General features: G+C 42.4%; 1 protein-coding gene across 2 annotated transcripts in view; it reads left to right on the forward strand.

Moving 5' to 3' along the window:
- Msh3 (mutS homolog 3) overlaps positions 1 to 25,987 on the forward strand; it is a 149,134-nt gene that overhangs the window by 78,539 nt on the left and 44,608 nt on the right. For both annotated transcript variants that reach the window (XM_021180634.3, XM_021180633.3), the window contains exons 13-18: positions 2,097 to 2,229; positions 10,430 to 10,617; positions 11,233 to 11,401; positions 14,179 to 14,243; positions 16,353 to 16,469; positions 23,044 to 23,151. In XM_021180634.3, the coding sequence (XP_021036293.1) occupies positions 2,097 to 2,229; positions 10,430 to 10,617; positions 11,233 to 11,401; positions 14,179 to 14,243; positions 16,353 to 16,469; positions 23,044 to 23,151 (780 nt within the window). The remainder of the gene's footprint in view (positions 1 to 2,096; positions 2,230 to 10,429; positions 10,618 to 11,232; positions 11,402 to 14,178; positions 14,244 to 16,352; positions 16,470 to 23,043; positions 23,152 to 25,987) is intronic.

Here is a 25,987-nt window from a genome sequence, read left to right on the forward strand (position 1 = left end):
GACCATCTGTAGCATCAACCTCATCTGATCCAATTGGTGTCATCTTTCATTTTTGCAGGGATTAGTTATTGAAGTAGATCTTCATATGTATTTTATAACATTTTGGGTAAATGTTAAAGCAAAACATTGATTTATTTTATCACAACAGTCCTATGGAAAACAGCTTTCGTCTTTTTTTTTCCAGCTCATTTTGCTTTATTTCATATGTTCATATGTATCCTTGGGAAGCAAGTTGAATTGAAATAAACAACTGTTTATTGAACATCCTGTGATATTCTGTGATCCTTAAGTTGTGGGATGTTTAGTGTAGTGTCACTGCACCTCAGAAAGGCATGGCTTTATGGGTGGATTCGAGGCTGTTGAGTTGTAGTTAACTGAACTTGCTTCATGGGGATCAATACTTTGCTGGCCTTGATGGACACAGAGACCCCTGCCTGGACAGAAGGTAGGACTGGTCGTGAACCAGCATATCGGTGCTGGGAAGAGAACCCAGACCTTCTGCACGATCAGCAACTGCTCTTAAACGCCAAACTGTCTATTTCTAGATCCCCACCTTATTTAATGTTTGATGCCTCTGTTTCCACTAAAATATTTCACTCTTTTCTCCACTGGCTTATTCATTTAAATTGTACTAAGGGCCTGTGTGCACCAGACATGTGCACTTGCCAGTGTCTTTCGTATCACAGTAGTCTATAGTGCCAATCTAGGGAGTTGGTGGGCTACAATTCACTGAAGATACATTTAATCTTCAGGTCTCCATCTTATGTTGACAAGGCTTCACATATCTTCCCAAGTGACTTAATCACTCAGGGTATGTCACCATTGATAAAGTCCTGCAACCCTGGTTTTCTGTGTCTTCTGACATCACAATCTCCACACTTTCTATTGTTACTCCTCTATCTTTGATTAGGCTCTATTTCCACCAGCGATGCTTCATTCAACAGTGCTTCCACCATAACCACTGCATCTTACTGCTCAAGGTAGCCCTGTGAGCCATGGTAGCCAAGTTATCTGAGCAAACACATCCCAAGTCTTAATGGTTTCACTACTTGAGAACTTTACTTGGTAGCAGATATGGAAGTAAAGTGTGTTCTCCTGTAGTCGTGAGCCCAGGTCGATGGCGTCACTGTGTGGCTTACAGCAGTGCTTTGAGCAAAGGCAGGAAGAAGAGCGTGGAAGGTTGCACAGGACGTTTTCATCAGCCAGCACATAGAGGTGATATCCACCATTCCTGTTCTCAGTTCACTGAGTAGAACTTGAGTACAGGGACATGGCAAATCTCAGAGGAGACTTGCTGGGGGCACAGAGGTCTTTGCATTCACAGAAAAGTATCAAGAGGACCAGGAATGTTAAGAGGACACAGAGGTATCTCCCCAGTGGAAGAGATGAAACCAAATATTTGCATTCCATCCAGAAAGCAGAGAGTTGATTTTTTGTTAACAAAATGGTAACCTTTTAGGTATCTGGGGAGTCTCTCCCCTCCCTAGGCCATTGTCCATCCTTAGGGAAGATGCCACATGTATTTCATGGCCTGCTGACCTCTATGCTATTAGTCAGACACCACACTAGATTCTAGGCCTTTTTAGCTATAGAGCCCACCCTCATGGTCACATGTATTTTGTCAAAGAATGCCTTCAGCTCTATTGTGCACCTGGAATTGAACTGATCAAACTGATTGTTGCCTGGAAACTTTGTCCCAGATTGTTCTGGGTTTTAAATATGCTGGTAATGACCATTCTAGCATTAGACTCTCTAAAGTCTGATCCAGATTGACAAAGTCAATCTGCACTGGGTTTTCAATCTTATCTCTTTGCAGGGTTTGGTGCTCTGTCTGACACCTGCACGGTCCCCCTCAGAGACAGGGAAATGTGCTCTATATATTTGCCTCATGAGCTGTTCTTCATCCTACTTTGCTCGTGACTTCCTTGTATGGTACCTGTGTGTTAACCCACATGATAGAGGCAGGGAAGAATAGGATGAAAGCATCATCTTAGGCCTTTTTAACTGACTGTGGCATAGTCCTAGACATTAAAGTTGGCAATGTTTATAGTCTGAATTCCTAACATCTGCACATTGCTGTTATTCTGTTCTCACAGGGAAATAAATGCCCGACTTGATGCAGTATCTGATGTTCTCCACTCAGAATCCAGTGTGTTTGAGCAGATAGAAAACCTTCTTCGTAAGTTACCGGATGTCGAGAGAGGACTATGTAGCATTTATCACAAGAAGGTAAGTGGTGAAAATCAAGCCTCCTGAGACTCAGTGTCCCTTAGATAACAACTGGAGGTCCTGATGGAAAACCACGTGCATTTCACTAGAGCTTATAAGTAGGGCAAGAAAACACCTGTAGCTGCAGAAATTTTAATTGTACAATTTAATTTGTTTGTATTCCAGTATTTACAGTCACAAAAAGTTTTCTCACTTGAGACTACAGCAACATACACAGAAGTACTTCTATTAAAATGCAAGATGCTGTGTTACATCATCCAAGTTCAGACCATTGTCAAAATGAGAAACTTACTTTGATCTGCAACTTTGGAAAAGAGAAGCCTTAATTTTTTAGTTTTTAAAATAATCTTTGACCTAAACAAAGGGAAAATCCTTTTCCATCCTTTACCCTAAGATGGTGTCCATCCTTGATGCTAACATGTGTTTCTTGGATATAGCAGCAGGATGAATCCTGTGTTTGAATCCTTTCTGTTAGTTTATTTCTTTTTGTTGGTAGAATTGAGACCATCCATGTTGAGAGTTATCAGTGAGCAGTGTTGGCGCCTGTTGCTGAGTTGTGTGTATGGGCATCCCACCCTCTATGTTGGGGAGGGGGCGTCCTACAGTGATGTGTGTAGGGCAGCCCACCCTCTGTGTTGTGTGTGGGGCACCCCACCCTCTGTGTTGTGTGTGTGGGGGTGGTATTGTGTGTGTGGGGGGGGGCGAGAGCTTCCTACCTTCAGTGATGTGTGTAGGGCAGCCCACCCTCTGTGTTGTGTGTGGCAGCAGCCCACCCTTTCAGTTTTGCTGGTTTTATAGTATTCATTCTTTGTGTTTTCTTGGATGTGGTTAGCCTCTTTATTTGAAGTTTACCTTCCAGTACCTTCTGTAGGACCTGATTTGTAAATAGATACTGCTTAAATTTGGTTTTATCATGGAATATCTGTCTTCTCCATGTATTGTAATTGAAAGTTTTGGAAGCTGTAGTGTTGGGAACTAAAAAAGGGGGGCCCTGGGGAAGGGGAAGACCCACACCCCACCAGAGTTCCACCTATGCTCTCGTCAGTCAGGCATAGGAGGATTGCTATCTACCTTCCACTCATCCCCGGGTAGGCATCTATGCTTCTGACCCACTCTTCGGGGGGTGGAAAGGGGCAGCCCTATCTGGGAGCCCTGGGCTACTTTGCTAAAGCCACCGGGGTTATGGGAGAGAGGGATGAGGGAAGAGAGGTTCCCAACACCTGCGAGAGTGAGCACAGCAGATCTTGATGAGCAGAGACTCTATGGTTTTAGAGCTTTATTATAGAAAGGCAGGGAGAAAGAGAGAAGGTAGAAGAGAGAGGGGGGGAGACTAGAGAGAAAGAGAGAGTAAGAGGGAGAGAGGAGAGGAGAAGACAAAGAGATAGGAGAGAGGGTGAGAGTGAGGAGTAAGAGGTAAGAGAGACAAGTAAGAGAGCAAGCAGGGGCTGAACTACCCTTTTTAAAGTATTCTGTCTTATCTTATTGTTGCTAGGTAACTAGGGAGGAGTTTAGCCTGAAGGTCAGAAGCTTGGGCCGTTGCCTACATGACTTCTAGCCATGCTTCTCCTGTGGGGGGCAGTAACTTAGGCAGGGGCCAGAGTTCCAGGAGCATGAGGGAATGCCTACCATGTTATGAAGGTGAATTATCACCCTTCAGGTTCAGACCTCAGCTCAACTGGAGACCAGCCTGTCTGTACATAGCCCAGTGCCCCACCCTATAGCAGTCAGGGCTGGTGTCTGTGATACCTCAGAACATGTATCCAGGCCCTTCTGCTCTAGAGGCTCCATTGAGAAGTCAGGTGTAACATCTTTGTACTGGCTGGTTTTGGTGTCAACTTGACACAGGCTGGAGTTATCACAGAGAAAAGAGCTTCAGTTGGGAAGGTGCCTCCATGAGGTCCAGCTGTAAAGCATTTTCTCAATTAGTGATCAAGGGGGAAAGGCCCCTTGTGGGTGGGACCATCTCTGGGCTGGTAGTCTTGGGTTCTATAGGAGAGCAGGCTGAGCAAGCCAGGGCAAGCAAGCCAGTAAGTAACATCCTTCCATGGCCTCTGCATCAGCTCCTGCTCCCTGACCTGTTTGAGTTCCAGTCCTGACTTCTTTCAGTGATGAACAGCAATGTGGAAATGTAAGCTGAATAAACCCTTTCCTCCCCAACTTGTTTCTTGGTCATGATGTTTGTGCAGGAATAGAAACCCTGACTAAGACAAATTGGTACCAGCATAGTGGGGTATTTCTGTGACAGCCTGACCATGTTTTGGGGAGGACTGTGGAAGGACTTTGGAACTTTGGGCCAGAAGATCGATTCGGTGTTAAGAGCTCTGTCAAATGTTGTGTGGGAGCTTGGAAGATAATGTTGAGAACAGTGCAGAAGATGGAGGCTTGGCTTGTGAAATTTCAGAGGGAAGATTAAAGACTTTTTTCAGGGCCATTGCTAGTTTGATTGTGAAGATTCTGTGGTTCTGGTTAGCTGGGGCTGAAGAATCAGCTGTGATTAACAAGATACCAGAACTACTAAAGTGAAACCTTTGCATTACTGGGACTATTGATGCTGGTTAGCTGGAGCTAAGAAATTAGTGGTGATTAAAAAGAGACCAGCATCATTGAGGTGACATCTACTGGGAAGTGTTTTCTGAGAGCACAGAGGCTATGTTCCAGAGATAGCAAAGGTTGTACCGTGTGCTGTGGCTGGACTTGGTAATGTGTAAGAGTTACCCAGGTGGTACTGGTTTTGAAGGCATGAAGAGGCCATGCAGAGCAGCTGAGGTTCGGCACTGTGAGGGCCCGTGGAAGGCCATTGGTGAAGGTGCAGCCTCAGTTGCAATTGATGGCCCAGGACTGAAGGGGTCATGCAAAGGAGTTGAGGCTTGGCACCATAAAGAGAGCCTATGAGAGGCTATTGGTGAAGCCTAGTTACAGTGGAAGACAGCAGCGTTTTGAAGATACCGGTACCATGAGATGACCACCAAGAACAGCAGCAGCAGTGGAGAACAGGCAGCTGGAGCCTAGAATGAAAGCTGCGTGCTACAAAGGACAGGGCTGGAGAAGTGACCCAAGCCCTTGGAGATGCCCAGAAGATCATGAGTTGGATCCCAGACACTGGACAGTTGGAGTTTAATTTTTGCTTTTGATTGTGACTGTGCGTTGATATTTTTCCCTCTTGAAAGAAGAAAATATTTTAGTGGATCCCACAGTTAAGAGACTTTTAATTGTAAAAAGACTTTGGATAGTTTTAAAATGATTGAACTTTTAATATGTAAAGACTGTGGGACTTATAAAGTTTAGATCTTGGGGATGAATAAGAACTAAGAGTTGAGGCTTACTAGTGATGTGTTTGTGTGTCAAGTTGACAAGGGGTCAATTGTACTGGCTGGTTTTGGGTGTCAACTTGACACAGGCTGGAGTTATCACAGAGAGAGGAGCTTCAGTTGAGGAAATGCCTTCACGAGGTCCAGCTGTAAGGCATTTTCTCAATTAGTGATCAAGGGGGAAAGGCCCTGTCTTAGTCAGGGTTTCTATTCCTGCACAAACATCATGACCAAGAAGCAAGTTGGGGAGGAAAGTGTTTATTTGGCTTACACTTCCATGCTGCTGTTCATCACCAAAGGAAGTCAGGACTGGAACTCAGACAGGTCAGGGAGCAGGAGCTGATACAGAGGCCATGGAGGGATGTTCTTTACTGGCTTGCCTCCCCTGGCTTGCTCAGCCTACTCTCTTATAGAACCCAAGACTACCAGCCCAGGGATGGTCCCACCCACAAGGGGCCTTTCCCCCTTGATCACTAATTGAGAAAATGCCTTACAGTTGGATCTCATGGAGGCATTTCCTCAACTGAAGCTCCTTTCTCTGTGATAACTCCAGCTGTGTCAAGTTGACACAAAAATAGCCAGTACAGGCCCCTTGTGGGTGGGACCATCTCTGGGCTGGTAGTCTTGGGTTCTATAAAAGAGCAGGCTGAGCAAGCCAGGGGAAGCAAGCCAGTAAGTAACATCCCTCCATGGCCTCTGCATCAGCTCCTGCTCCCTGACCTGCTTCCGTTCCAGTCCTGACTTCCTTTGATGATGAACAGCAGTGTGGAAGTGTAAGCTGAATAAACCCTTTCCTCTACAACTTGCTTCTTGGTCATGTTTGTGCAGGAATAGAAACCCTGACTAAGACAGTCTTTTAACCTTGAATCTTTTAATATTATCTCTTTGTTCTATATGCTTACTGTTTTGGTTATTGTATATTAAGAGGGCTTTATTTTCTGCTCTGGTATACTTGTTGTTCTGTCTGCTTCTTATGCCTTGATTGGCATCATTATGCTGGAGAATTTTCTTGTATGATTTTGTTGAAAATGTTTTCTGTGTCTTTGAGCTGGGTTTCTTCTCCTTCTTCTATTCCTATTATTTACAGATTTTGTTTTTCTTTTTATTCACACTGCCCCAGAGTTACTGGATGTTTTGTGCCTGGAGGGTTTTTAACTTAAAGTTTCTTTGACCAAGGAATCCATTTCTACCTAGTCTTCATGCCTGAGACTCTATTCTTTCTCCTGTATTCTATTGGTAAGGCTTCCTCTGAGGTTCCTATAAGAGTGCCTTCATTTTTCATTTCCAGTTTTCCCTCAGTTGGGTTTTCATTAACAATTTTGTCTCCACTTTCAAGTCATAGTGTTTTGTTTTTCATCCCACTACACTGTTGGTGTTTTCACAGATTCTTTTAGGGCTTCTGACATATTCAGTTTGCTTTGAACTCCTCCCACTCCTTGCATTTCTCAGCACGGACTGGAGCAGGGTTGCTCAGCTTTAGTCAAAACTTTGTCCCGGCTGTTGCTGTGTTCTCATTCTGTCATTCATGCCTCTGGGTTTGGGATCATTGTAACTGTAGGTGTTGATATCTGGTTGTCTTTGTTGGGTGGGTGTTTGATCCTTAGTTCTGTTGCCCTCTCTGTTTCTTAGGAGAGAGTGTCAGTGGTGGTTGTCTTGTAGGGAATGCTTTTGAGATCCTGCCAGGGGTGGACACTATCATTTAGATATTGGGAGTGACGCTTAGGAATGAAGATGAGGTAGAAGGGGGCGCTGAGGGTGTCCACTAGAAGCAGGGTGTGCCACCAGGATCTGCTTAGTCCCCTGGGTATGGGGCCCATTTTCATTCAAACCATCACAGAGAGCTAGGAACTTACTATGACAGAATTTGTGCTTAAATCCAGCATCCTGGAGTATGTGTCTTTTGAACACTCCCATGTTTGATGTGGATTTTCAAATGCTATTTTGATTTTTCTTCTGGTTCACTCTTCACAAGCAAAATTTATTTATATTTTACTTTTTGCTAAATGGAAATTTATTGCATACTTAATTCATAGTAGGACAGTTTTTAGATGCCCAAATTCTAATGTGATTAATTTTCATTTGTGTTTACTTTTTAATACTTTTCATCCCTGGGAATTTTATCAGAATGTTGAGCACTGCCTTTTAAGGTATCTGTGGTACCCAAGAGGACTTACATAATTGTTCCCTGTGCTTAGGCTAAATTAGAAACAAAATGCAGAGCAAATTTGGTGATGCCAGTCCTGAGGAAGAAGGCGCATGAGTTGATTGTGTCAGTAGAGTCAGTTGTAGCACCGTGTGTTGTGCGTTGCTTTGCTGGCAGTGATAGAAGCCATGTTGACATTGGACAGTTCTGTGCTTGGTTCTGCTGTGCTGCAGAGGTACAAAGCCATGTGTTATTTTGTATCTGTGGTCAGTGCCTGGCCATCAGTGCTATTACCTTCACCAGTCAACTGATCTCCAGGCTCCTTGCCTTCACTCTTTGAAAAAATTCACTGACAGATCTCAGAGGCCTTTCTTTCTTTTTTTCATTCTTTCTTTTCTTTTCTGATCTTTTTTTTTTTCTCAAGAGGAAGTATGCAGAGCAGGTTTTGTTTGAGCTGTCAATCAGCAGAGCAGGGCCACGTGTCCATGGAATGGAAGTGACATCGTCTTGCCAAGCTGCAGTGATTCTAGGCTGCCTCACTGCCTCTCTTTAAAGTTGACTTGGATGTTTGCCTCACTAAGTTTTATGCATCTCTTACAGTTTCCAAACTCTAGAAAAAGTTACAGTTTTGAACTGTTTCATTTAAAAAGTGGTCCATGTGTAGTACTTCTAATTTGGAATTTCTGATTGTATTTTACTAAGAAAACCTGTGACTCACTTGGAATCTGGTCCTTGGCCCCACTTCAGTGTTTCACTGCCTTCAAAAGTGAAGAGCTGAAACGAGTTGTTGACAAATCAACGTTATAAAGCTCTTAACCACAGCTGCTGCAGCTCTTGACCCCATAATCTGCTTGCCAATTAGCACTTTAGTTTATTTTTTGTTTTTGGTTTTTTTGTTTTGTTTTTGTTTTGGGGTTTTTTGGTTTACTCGAGACAGGGTTTCTCTGTGTAGCCCTGGTTGTCCTGGAACTCACTCTGTAGACCAGGCTGGCCTCGAACTCAGAAATCCACCTGCCTCTGCCTCTCCAGTGCTGGGATTAAAGGCGTTCGCCACCATGTCCGGCTTAGTTTTTTTTTTTTTTTAGAGCAGTAGTTTCCTGGGCTCTGCTGTGGCATGCCTACAGCCTGTGGCATGCCTGCTTTGATGTCTTGCTGCTTTCCTCCAAGCTTGTGCGGTTTGCACCAATGGCGAGTGGCATCCGGGCACAGACCTTACTAGTTCTGTGGAGCTCACAGATGGGAGTGGGCTGCCTAGACCTGGGGCTGTAGAATTCTCAGGGAGGTGCTTTCAAGGTGGTAATGATGGAAGATCTCAAAGAGGCTTAATATGGAAAGATAAATATGTCGTCTTATATTCAAACTTCAAATTCAAATCTGAGAAAATTGGGTCACAGGAACCCATATTAGATGTTAAATTTGGTAAATGCATTTAAGGATAAGGATGTTCCACAATGTTAAGTAAAGAGTTTGTGTGTGAACCAATTTCTAGCCAGGCTATACTGGGCTCAAGCTACACATTGCACGTGGGTCTTTGCCTCTGACACTTCCTGGATCTGTGCTTGTGGTATAATTGCCTTAATAGAAAGATCCACACTCTTGATCGCTCTCTCCTTCAGTTTACTTCTTGTACCCGCATGCTTCCAAGCTCTAACACAGGGAGTTTTAACTTGTTGGTTTTGTTTGGTTATTAGATTGGTCTACTTTATTTTTACTTTTCTGCAAAATCGACCGATAATGACTGAGGCAAGTACTTCATGAATGACCTGTCCTTTGTATATCTATCTCAGGAGAAAGAAAATAGTAATTTTTCTCCTATTAAGAAGTTCATCCTGGAAGCCTGGCTTCCTGAGGGTATATCTCCATGCGCTAAGAACCTTGTTAATAGCTATGAGGTCATGCCCATTTGCTCTTCAAAAAGGTTGTGCTTTTCCTGAGAGTATAGAAAGGTGTCTGTCTTACACCTTGGGTGACATGCGTATTAATAAGTACATCTTTGACATTTGAACAAACGGCGAATACTGCCCTGCAGTTTTAGTTTGTTTTATTGTTATCAAATTTGGTGTGTGTGGGGTGGTGGTGGGAGGTGTCACAACTGTTAGGTTGACCCAAAGATAGTCACTTGAGACACCAGTATGGACAGCCCAGCCCCTCAGGGGAAATGGGAGCTGGATCCTCAGTACTTCTCAGAAGGCTGCTGCCCCATTATCAGAGCAGAACAGCTTGACTGAAGCCTTCGGCCGACCCAGCAAGCCAGAGCCCCGCCTTGTAAATTGCTTTCCTTCCGCCTGTAATAGATCCTTTTTCTTAACACTCCTCTGCCCAACTAACCCCCCCCCCTATAAGCCCCCACTTGTCCCCGCTCTGACAGAGCTTTTCTCCCCTTTACCACAGTGGCTTTCATGCTTTGGTTCTCTCCTTAAGCCACACAGCAGTCTGTGCCCCAAAGACAGGTCTGTCCACCAGTCCTTAGTGAGCCAATTAAAAGAACCAAATTAAAGGGAGTTGCGTTTTCCCCTCTGGACTCTTTTGGATGTTTCTTCTCTCCTTTGAACATTTCATGAAATCAGAGTGGCTATTTCAGTGGTTCTTTACTGCACCCTAGCTTACAGGCCTGGACTCTATTTAGTTCGCACTGATCTTGAACTTGCAGAGACCCTCCCATGCCAGCCTCCTGACTGTTGGGATAACAGGTTTGAGCCACCATATCTAGCTCCTATTGCTATTTAGATAAAAATATTTTGGTTTCTAGTGCTCTACCCAAGAGTTCTTCTTGATCGTCAAAAGCCTGTGTCACCTGAAGTCAGAACTTCAAGCATTAATGCCTGCTGTTAATGCCCACATTCAGTCCGACTTACTCCGAGCACTCATCGTGGAGGTTCCTGAGCTCCTCAGCCCAGTGGAGCATTACTTAAAGGTTCTGAATGAGCCAGCTGCCAAGTAAGTGCAGGCTTCCACTTCCTTCCCCCAGTGGCTGGCTATCAGCCAGTGCTGCTTGCCACGTGGTATGTGAAGTTGCTTGAGTATATTTGTAATTGAAAACATTTATAGTTGTTTAAACACACATAGTTGACAATCTGGGACAGTTGAAGTACTTCTCCAGGCATCAGATGATAAAAGGATAAAGTTCTTCTAAAGTGAGGTAGTGCCAGTTTACTAACTCAAAAGCAGGTGTCCAGTGGCCCTTATCCTCATTTTGTTGACACCCAGGAGTGATTGTCCCTGTATTTAGAAGCTGTAGTTGCTCTTTTAAGGGAGCAGTTTTACAGTGTGTCTCACAGGGAGCCGAGTTTACATTTGTTGTTATTTTCTGACTAGGCAAATGAAATGACAGTTTTATTTCTTGGTTTCACCATGTGAGTTGTGAATAAAATAAAACTGATTTTGTCAATCCTCAGAAGTTAAGGAGTGTTTCCATAACTATTCAGTGGCAGAGCTGGAATCGGAACCACGTTTTCCTGAGTTCCAGTCTGTTGGCATTTCATCATGCTATGAAATTGATAACTGTTCTAATTAATATGCTTTAATATATTACCTGAATTTTTCATATTTTAGAGTTGGCGATAAAACTGAATTATTCAAAGACCTCTCTGACTTCCCTTTAATAAAAAAGAGGAAAAATGAAATTCAAGAAGTCATTCACAGCATCCAAATGCATTTACAGGAATTTCGGAAAATATTAAAACTTCCTTCTTTACAATATGTGACTGTATCAGGACAAGAGGTAATGTCAAACATGCTTTCACTTCATATCCGTTTTCCTGGAGTAGAAAAGCCATTTTATAATTTAAGTAAGGTCTGTGGGTAGGTTGTTAGAAGCGACGGTCCAGGGAAACTACTGAACTAGACATGCTCCCTGGGCACAAAGATTCATTGGTGTTCCAGCTGCCAAGGTCATTGCTTGGAGCTGAGAGAACAAAATGGTGGGAAGGCGGGCAGACTTTATACGACAGTCAGCAGGGTGGGGATCTGAGCTGATGCCGCTGTCCACGCTGACCCAGGGGTGTGTGTCCTTGCTGACAGGCTGACCTTTGGGGGAAGGTTCCGTGAGGTTTCCTGAGGGTCAGTGTTGTTCCTGGTGGGCAGAAACCTTAAGGGATTTGGTTTTCTAGTAAACAGGACTTCATGGGAATCGTAACTCACCTGCCATGTTCTGCTTCTGCAACTGCAAGGCTTTCTGCTCCCCTCCCTGATCAAACCGTGATACCATGGTAACACAGTTATGCCCTATTTTTGCAGAAAGTTCATATACTGTTATGTGTGTCAGCGGCTACCATGCATGTCAATGGAAAGTGCCCAACATGTGGACTTTGCCCACATTACAGACTTGAGTCCAGGAGGATGAACAGTCAGAGGCCTCTGTTCGTCCTCCTGTATCTATAACAATAAAGGCTTTCCTTCCACCCGCAAGTCTGTCTGATTGGTGGTTTCTCTGTGTCTTGCTCAAGAGAGAAATGTCTATCTCTCCTTTGATTTTTTTTTTAAATAAGAAACATTTAAAGTTATTAAGGGAAATAAGAAAGTAAGGGAGAGGAAATGGGCTCCATGTGATGCTGAAGTAAAGGGATGCAGGTGCTGAGAAGGTCGCAGCAGGCCTGGCAGTGATATGATGGAAATGTAGGGACTGGGCCGTAGGTAGGGGCAGGGGAGCAAAGGTTAGTGTTACCCTTGGCTGTTCAAAGAGTTTAAGACCAGTCTGAATTATATCTATCTGAAATCAAAACAAACAAATGGTGGAAAGATTATCAGCATACCTGGCAATGTATTAACCTAGGTTGCTATAACGTACTTTGAATAACAATGTGACATTTAACCAAGACCTAAGTAGGTCCCAGGAGAGTAACAGGAGAGCTTACTAGAATGACAGAGCAGAATTCTTACATTAACCTCTGGATGGTGGCATCAGCAGAGAAGTGGATTGCTGTGAGACCTTGCAGAGCTTTCTAGACCACGCATTATTTTTTCCAGTGGTTTTTCTTTAGCAGTAAAACTCATAAACAAAGGGTCTGCCCGCTCATTCTTAGGCTGTTTGGAAAAGGGAATAACTGGAAAGAAGTCTCCTATCCTGGAGCAGAGCGCAGCACCAGCCGTGCTGAAGAACAAAGGCTGACCGGAGGACAGGAGTGTGAGCACAGAGGCTCGCCTGACTCTCACTGTGCCTCCAGTTCTTCACGCTGTGCACGCATTGACTTAATGGGCGGTGGCAGTCCCTGGAGTGGGCGTTTGAGCTGCTCCGTGGTTCTCATGCTGCACCTTGTTTTTATGGGCTTTTCAGAAGGTTCACCATCCCTTCACCACCAACTCCCACGGTTAGGATGCTTCTTTCCTGTTGCCTTGAAATTTGATATCTGCCTTTGATTTTATTTCATAAAATGCCAGTGTGCCTTCACTGAGCATTCTTAAACCCAAGAATTATTTAGTATAGTTAGTAATTTTATTTTTACTCAATAATACTAAATTTTGGCTTGTTTTCACTTAATTTTATGACTACATGGTCATTTTTGTACTGTTAATTCTTTTTCTAAAAGATACATTTTTTTAAATAACTTTATTTTTATTTTATGTGTGTTGGTGCTTTGCATGCATGTAGATCCCCTGGAACTGGAGTTACAGACCGTTATGAGCTGCCATGTGGGTGCTTGGAATTTAACTCAGGTAGCCTGGAAGAGCAGCCAGTACTCTTAACCACTGAGCCATCTTTCCAGCCCTGGACTGTTAATTCTTAACTGTAGAATGAGTATGGCAGACTTAAAGCTTTATTAATCAACTTTTATATATGAAATGTTAATGGTTTCAAAATCTTGGCTTGGTATGGAAATTAATAAATATTAACCATTCATGTGTGTGTATGCATGCATATGTGTGTAAGAGTATATGAGCACACTGAGAGGACACAACTCAGACTCATACTACAGTGAGGTGTGGTAGAAGTTGACTTCCTTCTTGTTCTTGTCAGAGAAGCTCACTCATGGAGAGAGCACAGTTGGGTCTGAGACGGTAGTGCTGTAAGGCTCAGGGAATATTGCAGAAGAGTGAGTGGAGAACCTATGAGAGCCTAAGAATGAGAAGAGTTGCAGTGCCATCTTCTGGGCTTCCATTGTGGATGGGAGTGGAGCTCATAAGGCCCCAATCCTCCTTACTGAACAGTTGGTAGTTGGCAGCTTCTGAGGGAGAGGCAGACAGCAAGCTCATATGCTCCAAAGGGCAGTTCCAAACATGAGGTCAAGCATATGGTCTTGGTTAAAACTATTGGTCACAAAACAAAAGATATGAATATGGGGAGGGGACCTATAAAGAGGATTGGGAGATGAGAGAGATAAAGGGCTGTGGAGTAAACAGAATGTACCAAATATATGTGTGATTTATTTTGAACATTTACCACTAATAATGTTTACTAAGTAATGTTTACTAAAGTATCGCAGCAGATTCGAAAAAGCCTTAGGATGGACCGTGGTTGCATGCCCACTTAAATATCTCACTGTTCATTTGCATTTATTTTAGTTTATGATTGAAATAAAGAACTCAGCTGTATCTTGCATCCCAGCTGATTGGGTGAAGGTTGGAAGGTAAGTTTACGGCCGCTTTGACTTCTAGCATGGATTGCGGCATGTGTATCTATCTGTGCCGGTAGCCTTGAAGCAGGAGTAGTTTTCCTCCTCTGATTTTCTGATGAACCTTGAATCAGAGATGACTTTCTTTGTCATTCATTTAGAAATATTTTGAAGAACATAGTTGAATACACCCCCCGCCCTTTGTCATTTACTATTTGCCTCATGCCTGTGAGTGCTGTGCATAACGGGAGGTTAAGGAACCTTCAACTGTAAGGTGACTGCGGTTGTTCAAGCTTTTTGATGAATGTAGCATCCGACATTTCTTTTAAGAAACTGGAATTTCATTTTCTGCTTCATTGAGCTTCGTGTTTCTTTACTCTCAGTGTTTTCCTTGGCACGCAGTTATAGTTGTTCTTTCTTTTTCTAACTTATATCTTGAACTGATGAGTATAAATGATAACGGTATTGGGGAGCATTTTGTCCCTGGTTAGCATCAGTTCCTTGAAGGGGACTCATTCAGGAGAAGTGTGTGCATCTGAGTAGTGTGCTGCCTGGGATCTCTGTTGCTGCTCCTCTTCCTTTGTCTGTATGACTGGGGATGAAAATATATTTGCCCAAGATAATTAGGGAGACTGGTAGTGAAATGACAGAATTTTTATGTTAAGGATGAAGGGAAATTATGACATGGTGGCATAATGGTGATTAGGTTATGTTAATTAAATAATGTAACTATTGTCCATTGCCATGACAACAGCTACTCTAGGCACACACATGGGTTTCTTTAACTCAAATACCTTGTTTTTTCCTTATGCCGCTGAAGCTGTAGATGTAAGTAGTGTTGACTTGAGGGATGTTTTTATACTTAGAGCATCCTTCCCTGTATTGACTTTTGTCCTATAGGGCAGATAATGGATGAAAATGTGCTTTGTAAAGAGACATTACTTAGGGGAAACCAGGAAAGGGGATATCAGTTGAAATGTAAATAAATAAAATATCCAATTAAAAATTAAATAGAAAAAAGAGATACTACTAATACCCATATTAGTCTGTAGAGCAGTAACTTGCTAAGCAACTGCAGAAGGAAACCCTGTGATAAATTGTTTGCTTAGAACTCTAGATCATGTAACTGAGGAGCTGTAAGTAAGGCAGAAGTTGATGCTAGCCTCCTCTGAATTTGCAGTCCCAACAGTGCAATGAACTGTAAGGCCTGTTGGTGGCTTGTTGTTACCATTTACTCTGCTTGGCAGCCAGAGCCTTGGTATCAGGCTGGGCTTGAGTATCATCAGTTACACTTGCAGTATCCAACAGCTAAGTTAAAGACAACTGTGGGGATGTGAGGTAGGAGCTGGGCATCAGAGCCTGGAGCCCTTCTAAAGCATATTTCCCTTGGTTGGCTGTCAGCGGGGGCAGCTTCCACTTCTTGAGTCCCGTACCTAGGTACTCTTGCTAAACACTGAGGGCAGGGTGCCCGTGAGGGGCACCTCACAGTCCCTGCTCCGCTGCAGTTCATACCAAGTCCATTCCATTTGGACAAGCTATCAATGCTGGTCAAGGCCTTGGCCTAGCATTTCTAACTGGATACTTGCCCCCATGTACTGACTGCCCCTTCATGACGGAGAAAGTGGCTTACCCTCAAGCCCATCCAGGGCCACTGAACCTGAAGAGCTGTCCTTTTTCCATTATAGATTCATGCACTGACCACCTTTGTGATGTATTATTTCCTTTTTGCTCTGAATTATACCAAGTAGAAAAATATAAAATCTCAAGAGTGACACGGTCTTCACCAGTGTGTCGCCCTTCCTTGTCACACATCTTTTTTTGCTGCCCTTGCTTCAGCTGTTTTTTTCTTTAGTATAATGGAGAAAAAAAGGCTTTGGCCATGAAGAAAGTTTCAACTCTGACTTTGTCATACAAATATAATTTTAAGAACATTTTAAAGCTTCCTGAACATACTCATATTGTTGAAGAGTCAAAACTGGGACCATAATTCAAGAATGTTCTCTGTTTATAGCTGTTTATGTTCAAGGTTCACCAGTGAATAGTAACTGCTTTAATGTTCTGAAACCATGGCTGCATTGATTCTGATAACCTTGGCTTCCATTTTTCCCCTCCTTCCTCTTGTAGCACAAAAGCTGTGAGCCGCTTTCACCCTCCCTTCATTGTGGAAAGCTACAGACGTCTGAATCAGCTCCGGGAGCAGCTAGTCCTTGACTGCAGTGCTGAATGGCTTGGCTTCCTAGAGTGAGTTTGCAGTGAGCAAAACGCTCTCAGTCTGTGCTCTGAGAAATCGATTGGAAAATGTTCACACACCCGCCCCTAAAACAAGCAGAGATTGCTTCTGTGACTTCCTAGTAGATGGGGGAGGGGGGGAGATATATCTTCCTGGACTCAATTTCCAGTCCCCTGTCAACAAGTTTTAATCCCATTGTTACATTTTTAAGACTATATTTGATGCATACATGTGGTGCACATACATACATGCAGATAAATGGTCATACATATAAAGTTAAAATAAACAAATATTTTCAAAAACGAATATATTTGAGTTTCCCCAATCCCCCGCCTCAATTTGTAAAGGAAATATCTAATTAACTTTTACTTTTTTTCAACTTATATATATTTTATTAGATATTTTCTTTATTTACATTTCAAATGTTATCCCCTTTCCTAGTTTTCCCTCCAAAAATCCCCTATCTCCTTCCCCCTCCCCCTGCTACCCAACCCACCCACTCCTGCTTCCTGGCCCTGGAATTCCCCTATACTGGGGCATAGAACCTTCACAGGACCTAGGCCTCTCCTCCCATTGATGGCCAACTAGGCCACCCTCTGTTACATATACAGCTAGAGCCACAAATCCCACCATGTGTTTTCTTTGATTGGTGGTTTAGTTCCAAGGAGCTCTGGGGGTACTGATTAGTTCATATTGATGTTCCTCCTATGGGGCTTCAGACCCCTTCAGCTCCTTGGGTACTGTCCTTAGTCAGGGTTTCTATTCCTGCACAGACATCATGACCAAGAAGCAAGTTGGGGAGGAAAGGGTTTATTTAGCTTACACTTCCACGCTGCTGTTCATCACCAAAGAAAGGCAGGACTGGAATTTAAGCAGGTTAGGAAACAGGAGCTGATGCAGAGGCCATGGAGAGATGTTTCTTACTGGCTTGCTCAGCCTGCTCTCTTATAGAACCCAGGACTACCAGCCCAGGAATGGCACCACCCACAATGGGCCATTCCCCCTTGATCACTAATTTAGAAAACGTCCCACAGCTGGATCTTATGGAGGCACTTCCCCAACTGAAGCTCCTTTCTCTGTGATAACTCCAGCTTGTGTCAAGTTAACATACAAAACCAGCCAGTACAGATACTTTCTCTAGCTCCTTCATTGGGGACCTTGAGCTCTGTCTAATGGATGACTGGGAGCATCCACTTCTGTATTTGCCAGGTACTGGCAGAGCCTCACAGGAGACAGCTATATCAGGCTTCTGTCAGCAGGCTCTTGCTGGCATCTGCCTAGTGTCTGGGTTTGGTGGTGGTTTATGGGATGGATCCCCGAGTGGGGCAATCTCTGGATGGTCATTGCTTCAGTCTCTGCTCCAAACTTTGTCTCTGTAACTCCTTCCATGGGTATTTTGTTCCCTCTTGGAAGTGTTCACACTTCGGTCTTCCTTCTTGAGTTTCATATGTTTTGCAAATTGTATCTTGAATATTCTAAGTTTCTGGGCTAATATCCACTTATCAGTGAGTGTATATCATGTGAGTTCTTTTGTGATTGGATTACCTCACTTAGGATGATGCCCTCCAGATCCATGCATTTGTTTGAGAATTTCATAAATTCATTGTTTTTAATAGCTGAGTAGTACTCCACTGTGTAAATGTACCACATTTTCTATATCCATTCCTCTGCTGAGAGACATCTGGGTTCTTTCCAGTTCTGGCTATTATAAATAAGGCTGCTATGAATGTAGTGGAGCATGTGTTCTTATTACATGTTGGAGCATCTTCTGGGTATGGCATTTAGTCATGTTTCTTTACTCTGTTTTAATTTAGAATAATCTGCCATGTTTTTTCATTTTTATGATCCAGGACTTCTTTTGGAAGAGTTCTTCTTGCATTAAGGAATGACTCACATTCTGGCTTGATTTGACACTCAGCTGTCCTTATCCACAGTGTTAGGCAGTGTTGTGCTGCTGTATGTCTGCTCTTGGGCAAGTGTTTGTAGTTTGTCGTTTCCTGCCTTGTAAACACGTCCAAGATAGCTGATTCCCACTGACTGCTCTGACTTTGGGAAGACGTGTGCACCATTGACTTCCCTGAAACCATGGGACTTCATATGTGGTCACTTCACAATTTACAAAAGAATAGTGAGATGCACGTGTAAGAAGTCAGTCTTCCACAGCAGGCCGCAGGGGACGGTTGCTTTGAGGATTGGACTGGACCAAGCATGTGCTGTATGGTTGTTGATGAGCCCACAGGCATGCCTGTGAGCAGAGAGCTGTTAGTCTCTCTGTCTAAAACCTTAAATGGTAATGGTTCAGTGAGGATGGCAGGGATCCTGTTAAAGTGACAGAAGTCAAAAAGGTTGGGGCATTTGGAAGATAGCAAGGAGATACTGGTCTCCTCTGTTCAGAGAACTGAGTTATAAGAACAGGAATGGACACCAAGCTTTCTCCTTATTTCCCCTGAGTCTTTTGAGGTGACTCAGAGTCTTGTGAGCAGAAATACAAGGTTATCTGTTCATTTTTTTCCCAGCTAACTTTCAATCTCCCATCTTAGGGAGCTCTTGAATCTTTTAGGTTTTCTTCTTTTTCCATAGTAGAATTACCGAAAGCATAAAAATTAAACTTATACATCCCAACCTTTGAAGGCTACATTCTGAAGGATCTGAGAACTTGTTCAGCTAACTTTGTGTTTTTGACTGCAGACTCAGAACAGTAGCTAGTTCTGGATGGAGGGGTTGGTTTTCATCCCTTTATCTTTCAAACAGGATTCAGAGGTTTTATGACGTGTGTGCTTTTGCATTTATTTCTTACTTTATACATGGCAAGAAAGACAGTTCAGTAGTTAAGAGTATAAAGGAAAATAAAAAGGAAACTTAAGCATCAGGCATCAGACATCTGATCACAGTAGTTAGGATGCTAAGCCCATATAGTAAGACCCTCTTCTAAATTAAAGAAGAAATAAAACATGAAGTAAGGAACATATCGAAGTTTCCAATTTACAAACTGACTGAATCTCTTCTTGGCCCTTTGGCTAAGATCAAGAGTAAAAAATTGGCTGAGATGTATCTAGAGCATTATCGTTAGAGCTCCGCTCACCATAGCACTGATTGTTTTACACGCTCCTTACTGAGGTGGCAGATGGCGTGAATACCATGTCATACAGAGATAGTTAACCTCAGTGAACCTGCCATCAGGATTCAGTACCAGCCATCCCAGCATATTTATTCCTTACTGAGGTTCTGTTGGGCATTAGTCATAAAATCAAGGCCATGATCACTGCTGGGAATGTAATCTTTTCTCAAAATATGTCTCTTGGGTTTTAGAATATGGACTTTGGACTTTTCTCACTTCTAAATTCTTTTTTAAAAAATTGAATTATATTATCTCTCATATAATAGTTGCTCAGAATATATGAGAAATGCATTTTCAAAGAATATAAGATAGTTTCCATTCCTATTAAACACACAAATTGTTGAATGCCATTTGCTAGTAAACGTCTGGTCAGCATAGCAGCTTTAGAACCCGAGGGTCCTCTTTTGCCTCCCATGGGCCCAACATCAAAGTCACTGAAATCAGTGTGCCCGGACAGGAGCCTGGAGCTGCAGGATGACAGACTGCTGAGGCTGTGCCTGGAGAGGAGCCTGGTGCTGCAGGATGATAGATTGCTGAGGCTGACCTTTCTGTGACATAGTCAGTCTTCCCACATGCTGCTTGTTCATTGATTTCGTTGTTTCTCCTTTTCTTTTTGAGATGAACCTTCATGTGGCCCAAGCTGGCCTCAGTCTTACCATGTTACTAAAGCTGATCTTAAAACTTCTGATCCTTCTGCCTTACCTCCCAAGTCCTAGGATCCCAGGAAAGAGCCACCCACCATGTGTGGCTCCACTTGTTACCTGAATTGCCCACATTTAGCTGCTTGTTCTTGTAAGTATGAATGATCCTTTTGAAGTTTGATGAGGTGTACAGTAATATACATGAAGACTAAACAGGATATGTGTGACAATTGTGATATTTACAGTTTAATAATGGTTCTCCTTATTGATGTCTTATGTCATTGACATAAGAAAGAAAATAGTTGCCTAGATCTAAATAATTTTATTCTTCCTTTGTATTTTTTTATTAACTGAATTGGTACCCACTGTAAACAATATCACTTACATCCTTTCTACAATTAGACGATCATCAGAAGCAGGTAGTTACCATTGGCTGTTGGGTAGGGCCGTGGTGGTCTTTATTGGACCTGAGGAAAAGGGAGTGGAAGGAAGTATAAAGCAAAACTTTGTGCAAAGTGCATTGGCACTTATGTGCAGAGAAGCAGGGACTAAAACATTAAATAGATGAACTGTTCTGGCAAGAGAGGAGAGCAAGGATTGGACTAATAGATGAGTCATTAATTTAGTTAAAAACAGCACAGGCCACAGACTAAAGTGTGAATAAGAAAACAAATAGATATAGAGCTGAGATCAGACTAGGAATGTTAAGGGATGGTCACTGCACCATCTGTAGAAAAGGGGCCTCACAATGAATGTTCAGTATGGTCACTGTGCAGCTGTCTGTAGAGACCTCTCAATGTCCAATATGGTCACTGTTCAGCCGTCTGTAGAGTAGGGACTTCTCAGTGTCCAGTATGTTTAAAAGTACAAGACATTTTTCAGGTAACATCTGAGGATGGTCCAGCTGATAGAGGGGCATAAACACTGTGTATTTGGGATTTGCGCAAACTCTTAGGCTATTAGTAAAATTCCTATCACCTATTTTAATGAACTTTAGTTCAAGAGGAATAGGTTAATTAATTAATATGTTCTATCTAGGTGGATAAATATCTGTATAAATACATGCGTAAAGTTTACTGTGAATACAATTTTTAGTTTACAAATAATAATAAATATAATAGTACATGAAAATGTCATTAATAGAATTTTGATAATAAAACAAATCAGAAATAGAGGGCTTTTTTTTAAAAGTAAGAGAAAATCAGGAAGAACTGATCATTGTAGTAATTTAATAAGCTGAGAAATGGTGTAAAACTTTTTAAGTATCAAATAGACTGAAATTCAGCACTTCTGAGATCCACATTATTTTTATATATATCTAAATTTTTTAAAGAAAGGTATTCAGTATGACACTTCCCCAGTTTGTGTAAGGGATATCTGAATTAGATCATATTTTCGTGAATAAGGCAACTAGGTACAGAAACAAGCAACAGTACTAACTGAACCTTGCAGAATCACATTGTGAGGTGCAGCCATAGTTTAGAATTGGAGGTGGTGGTCTGAGAGCAATCATTTACTTAGTGTGTGATAGATAGGCCATGGGGGTCTACCCAAGTACTGTTAACAAAAGAAAACACAACAAACAGAGAATGTGGTTTGGATGTAGGCTCTGCTGTGTGTAGTTCTATGACCTGGGTCACTGCTTGGTTCCTCTGAACCCTGTGAGGTTTGGGTAATGATGCTATGCTGTGAGGACTGTGTGGCTGAGCACAGGTCCCTCCGGTGTCTGGGCAGTGAGAAGCATTGCCTTCCGCTTTCCTCTCGGACCCTCTGGACACTTAGTTCTCATTCCCTTTCTCCATTCTCAGAGTTGGAGTCATCTCTGCCTGTGCTTGAATGCCGTTAATTTAGCAGAGCCTCAGTTTCTCTCAGATGAAAACTTACTCTAAAGCTTAAGCTCGGTTCTCTCTTTACTTAACGGATATTTCATTCTGAGCACTTAGAATTGTCTTGGGCTCTTTTGTACCATGTATATTGAGTTAGGGCCTTGGATGCCTATGAGCTGAGTATGACCTTGAACTCATGTTCTCTCAGGTCATCTCCTGAGTGCTGGGATTGTCGGGGTATGCATTGTGTCTGGCCAGTTACACTCATTTTCAACACCCACAATTTATCATTATATTTAGATGTGCATAGTTTGTACAGTATTATATATTGGAATAAAATACTATGATATGAGATAAAACAGATTTACAGAACCCAACTCTATAAACATTTCTATTTATTTTTTTTAATAAATCTTTTACTGAAAGTCTTGATATTTTCCATCAGCAGGTATTAAGATAGCTGAAGAGGTTCTTACTTCTGTCTTGTCCTTAACAACTCTTCATTGCATTATCTGTTCAGTGCTGGTAGTGTGGACTAGATATTAGGGCTATAAAGTTAAGTTAGACAGACAGAAAGACAGGATTCTGCCAGTTCTGTAATAATATAGTTACTCCAAGGTTGGGTGTTGCGATAAGGAGGAGTGCCTGGGGAGGCTGCCACACCTGAGGAGTTCTTGAAGCAGTGGGAGGAAGCTGAGTGAACTGATATCTACACTAAAATCTCCATCCTGAAATAAAATGTCACAGTCAGATGGAACGTGTTCATCTGTGACATTGTACACTTATATATAGTTATATATATATATAAAACTGTCCCAAACAAAGTGAAGACTCAGTCACCAGTTGTGTTATCATAAACGATAGTTCAGTACACTGTCCTTCTCCTTTACCCATGAGACATATCTGCTTATTTCACTTGTGTTTATATTTCGAGTAGGCAGATTGTTGCACAGCTGTCATGGGTCAAGAAGTCAGCCTGCTTATCTTGTCGTTTCTGTAGGAATTTTGGTGAACATTATCACACTTTGTGTAAGGCTGTGGATCACCTAGCAACTGTTGACTGTATTTTCTCCCTGGCCAAGGTCGCTAAACAAGGAAATTACTGCAGGTAATACCTTTTTCATTTCTCTCATTTATCATGGCTTCAGATAAAATGGGAGTATCTAATTAATTTCACTATTGCTATTATAAAATGTTGTAGTTGTTCAGGTGTGTTATGCTCTTGGTAAAGCTGCATATCACATGTATGGCTTAATTTGAAAAATTAACTCCTTCCTTCCTTGTTTTATGACTGACAAATGCAGATGCCTGCCTTAACTCTGGAACTGACTGCTCCAATTGAACTTTTAGGTTTATGTAAAGTTTTTAAATGAAGATTGAAGATTCCTTTTGCTGTTAGCTTTGTCTTGGAAACTTAATAACATGTTTCACTTCAAAACTACAGTTAAAACTTAAAAACTACAGTTATAAGAGCTTGGACATGAACGAGGGACTGGGAAGATGGGGGTTCTGTTGTGGGAAGGGGTTCTGTGAGCTTTCGTGAGCCTCTTGTTGAGAGCTAGATGCATACCACTCTTCTTTAATGGCCTCTGAGCATCCCAACATTCCTTATTCTCCTCTTCATAAAGGATGCTAGAGTTCCGTAGATCTAACTAAGTAACAATTCTGACTTTTCAGTAAGTTCTCTTTCAAAAGCCTTTCTTTTTTTTTTTTATTTCCTCACATTTTTATAAGATATTTTCTTCATTTACACTTCATTATCCTGAAAGTCCCCCATACCCTCTGCCCTACTCCCCTACCCACCCACTCCCACTTCTTGGCCCTGGCGTTCCCCTGTACTGAGGCATATAAAGTTTGCAAGACCAATGGGCCTCTCCTTCCAATGATGGCCGACTAGGCCATCCTCTGATACACATGCAGCTAGGGACACGAGCTCCGGGAGGTACTGATTAGTTCATATTGTTGTTCCACCCATAGGGCCGCAGACCCCCTCAGCTCCTTGAGTACTTTCTCTAGCTCCTCCATTGGGGGCCCTGTGATCCATCCAATAGCTGACTGTGAGCATCCACCTCTGTGTCTGCTAGGCCCCGGCATAGCCTCACAAGAGACAGCTATATCTGGGTCCCTTCAGCAAAATCTTGCTAGTATATGCAATGGTGTCAGCGTTTGGAGGCTGATTACGGGATGGATCCCCGGGTATGGCAGTCTCTAGATGGTCCATTCTTTCGTCTCAGCTCCAAGCTTTGTCTCCGTAACTCCTTCCATGGGTGTTTTGTTCCCATTTCCAAGAAGGGGCTACGTGTCCACACTTTGGTTTTCGTTCTTTTTGAGTTTCATGTGTTTTGCAAATTGTATCTTGTATCTTGGGTATTCTAAGTTTCTGGGCTAATATCCACTTATCAGTGAGTACATATCATGTGAGTTCTTTTGTGATTGGGTTACCTCACTCAGGATGATGCCCTCCAGGTCCATCCATTTGCCTAGGAATTTCATAAATCATTCTTTTTGATAGCTCAGACCCCATTGTGTAAATGTACCACATTTTCTGTATCCATTCCTCTGTTGAGGGGCATCTGGGTTCTTTCCAGCTTCTGGCTATTATAAATAAGGCTGCTATGAACATAGTGGAACATGTGTCCTTCTTACCAGTTGGAACATCTTCTAGATATATGCCCAGGAGAGGTATTGGGGGATCCTCCGGTAGTATGTCCAATTTTCTGAGGAACTGCCAGACTGATTTCCAGAGTGGATGTTCAAGCTTGCAATCCCACCAACAATGGAGGAGTGTTCCTCTTTCTCCACATCCTTGCCAGCATCTGCTGTCACCTGAATTTTTGATCTTAGCCATTCTGACTGGTATGAGGTGGAATCTCAGGGTTGTTTTGATTTGCATTTCCCTGATGATTAAGGATGCTGAATATTTTTTCAGGTGCTTCTCTGCCATTCGGTATTCCTCAGGTGAGAATTCTTTGTTCAGCTCTGAGCCCCATTTTTTAATGGGGTTATTTGATTTTCTGGAGTCTACCTTCTTGAGTTCTTTATATATATTGGATATTAGTCCTCTAAAACCTAGGATAGCAAAAACTCTTCTCAATGATAAAAGAACCTCTGGTGGAATCACCATGCCTGACCTAAAGCTGTACTACAGAGCAATTGTGATAAAAACTGCATGGCACTGGTACAGCGACAGACAAGTAGACCAATGGAATAGAATTGAAGACCCAGAAATAAACCCACACACCTATGGTCACTTGATCTTTGACAAGGGGAGATAAAACCATCCAGTGGAAAAAAAAACAGCATTTTCAACAAATGGTGCTGGCACAACTGGTGGTTATCATGTAGAAGAATGCGAATTGATCCATTCCTATCTCCTTGTACTAAGGTCAAATCTAAGTGGATCAAGGAACTCCATATAAAACTAGAGACAGTGAAACTTATAGAGGAGAAAGTGGGGAAAAGCCTCAAAGATATGGGCACAGGGGAAAAATTCCTGAATAGAACAGCAATGGCTTGTGATGTAAGATCGAGAATCGATAAATGGGACCTCATAAAATTGCAAAGCTTCTGTAAGGCAAAAGACACAGTCAGTAAGACAAAAAGGCCACCAACAGATTGGGAAAGGATCTTTACCTATCAAAAGCCTTTCTAATTGAAGCTACACATTTCAGGAAAGTTAGGAGACTGTTTAGCTTCTGTGGGAACTAAGGAAAGCCCGTGAAGGTGCTGCCTGACCGACTGAGCCTGAGGCCTCAGCTCTGAGCAGACAACCTGACTGACTGACTTCTTTCATATTGGTTTCTTCTTTGTAGTGTGTTGATTTTTAAAAAATAATACTCAAGTGTCCTGTAATCTCCAGTGTGTAGAGGTGTTAAAGCAAGGTTGTTATTGTACAGTATTTCTTCTTTGTGAGAGAGAGTTGGAAGACTTGGTATACATGCTAT

This window comes from Mus caroli, unplaced genomic scaffold (assembly GCF_978045245.1).
Source record: "Mus caroli unplaced genomic scaffold, Mus_caroli_1 scaffold_15, whole genome shotgun sequence".
NCBI classification, from domain to species: Eukaryota; Metazoa; Chordata; class Mammalia; order Rodentia; family Muridae; genus Mus; species Mus caroli.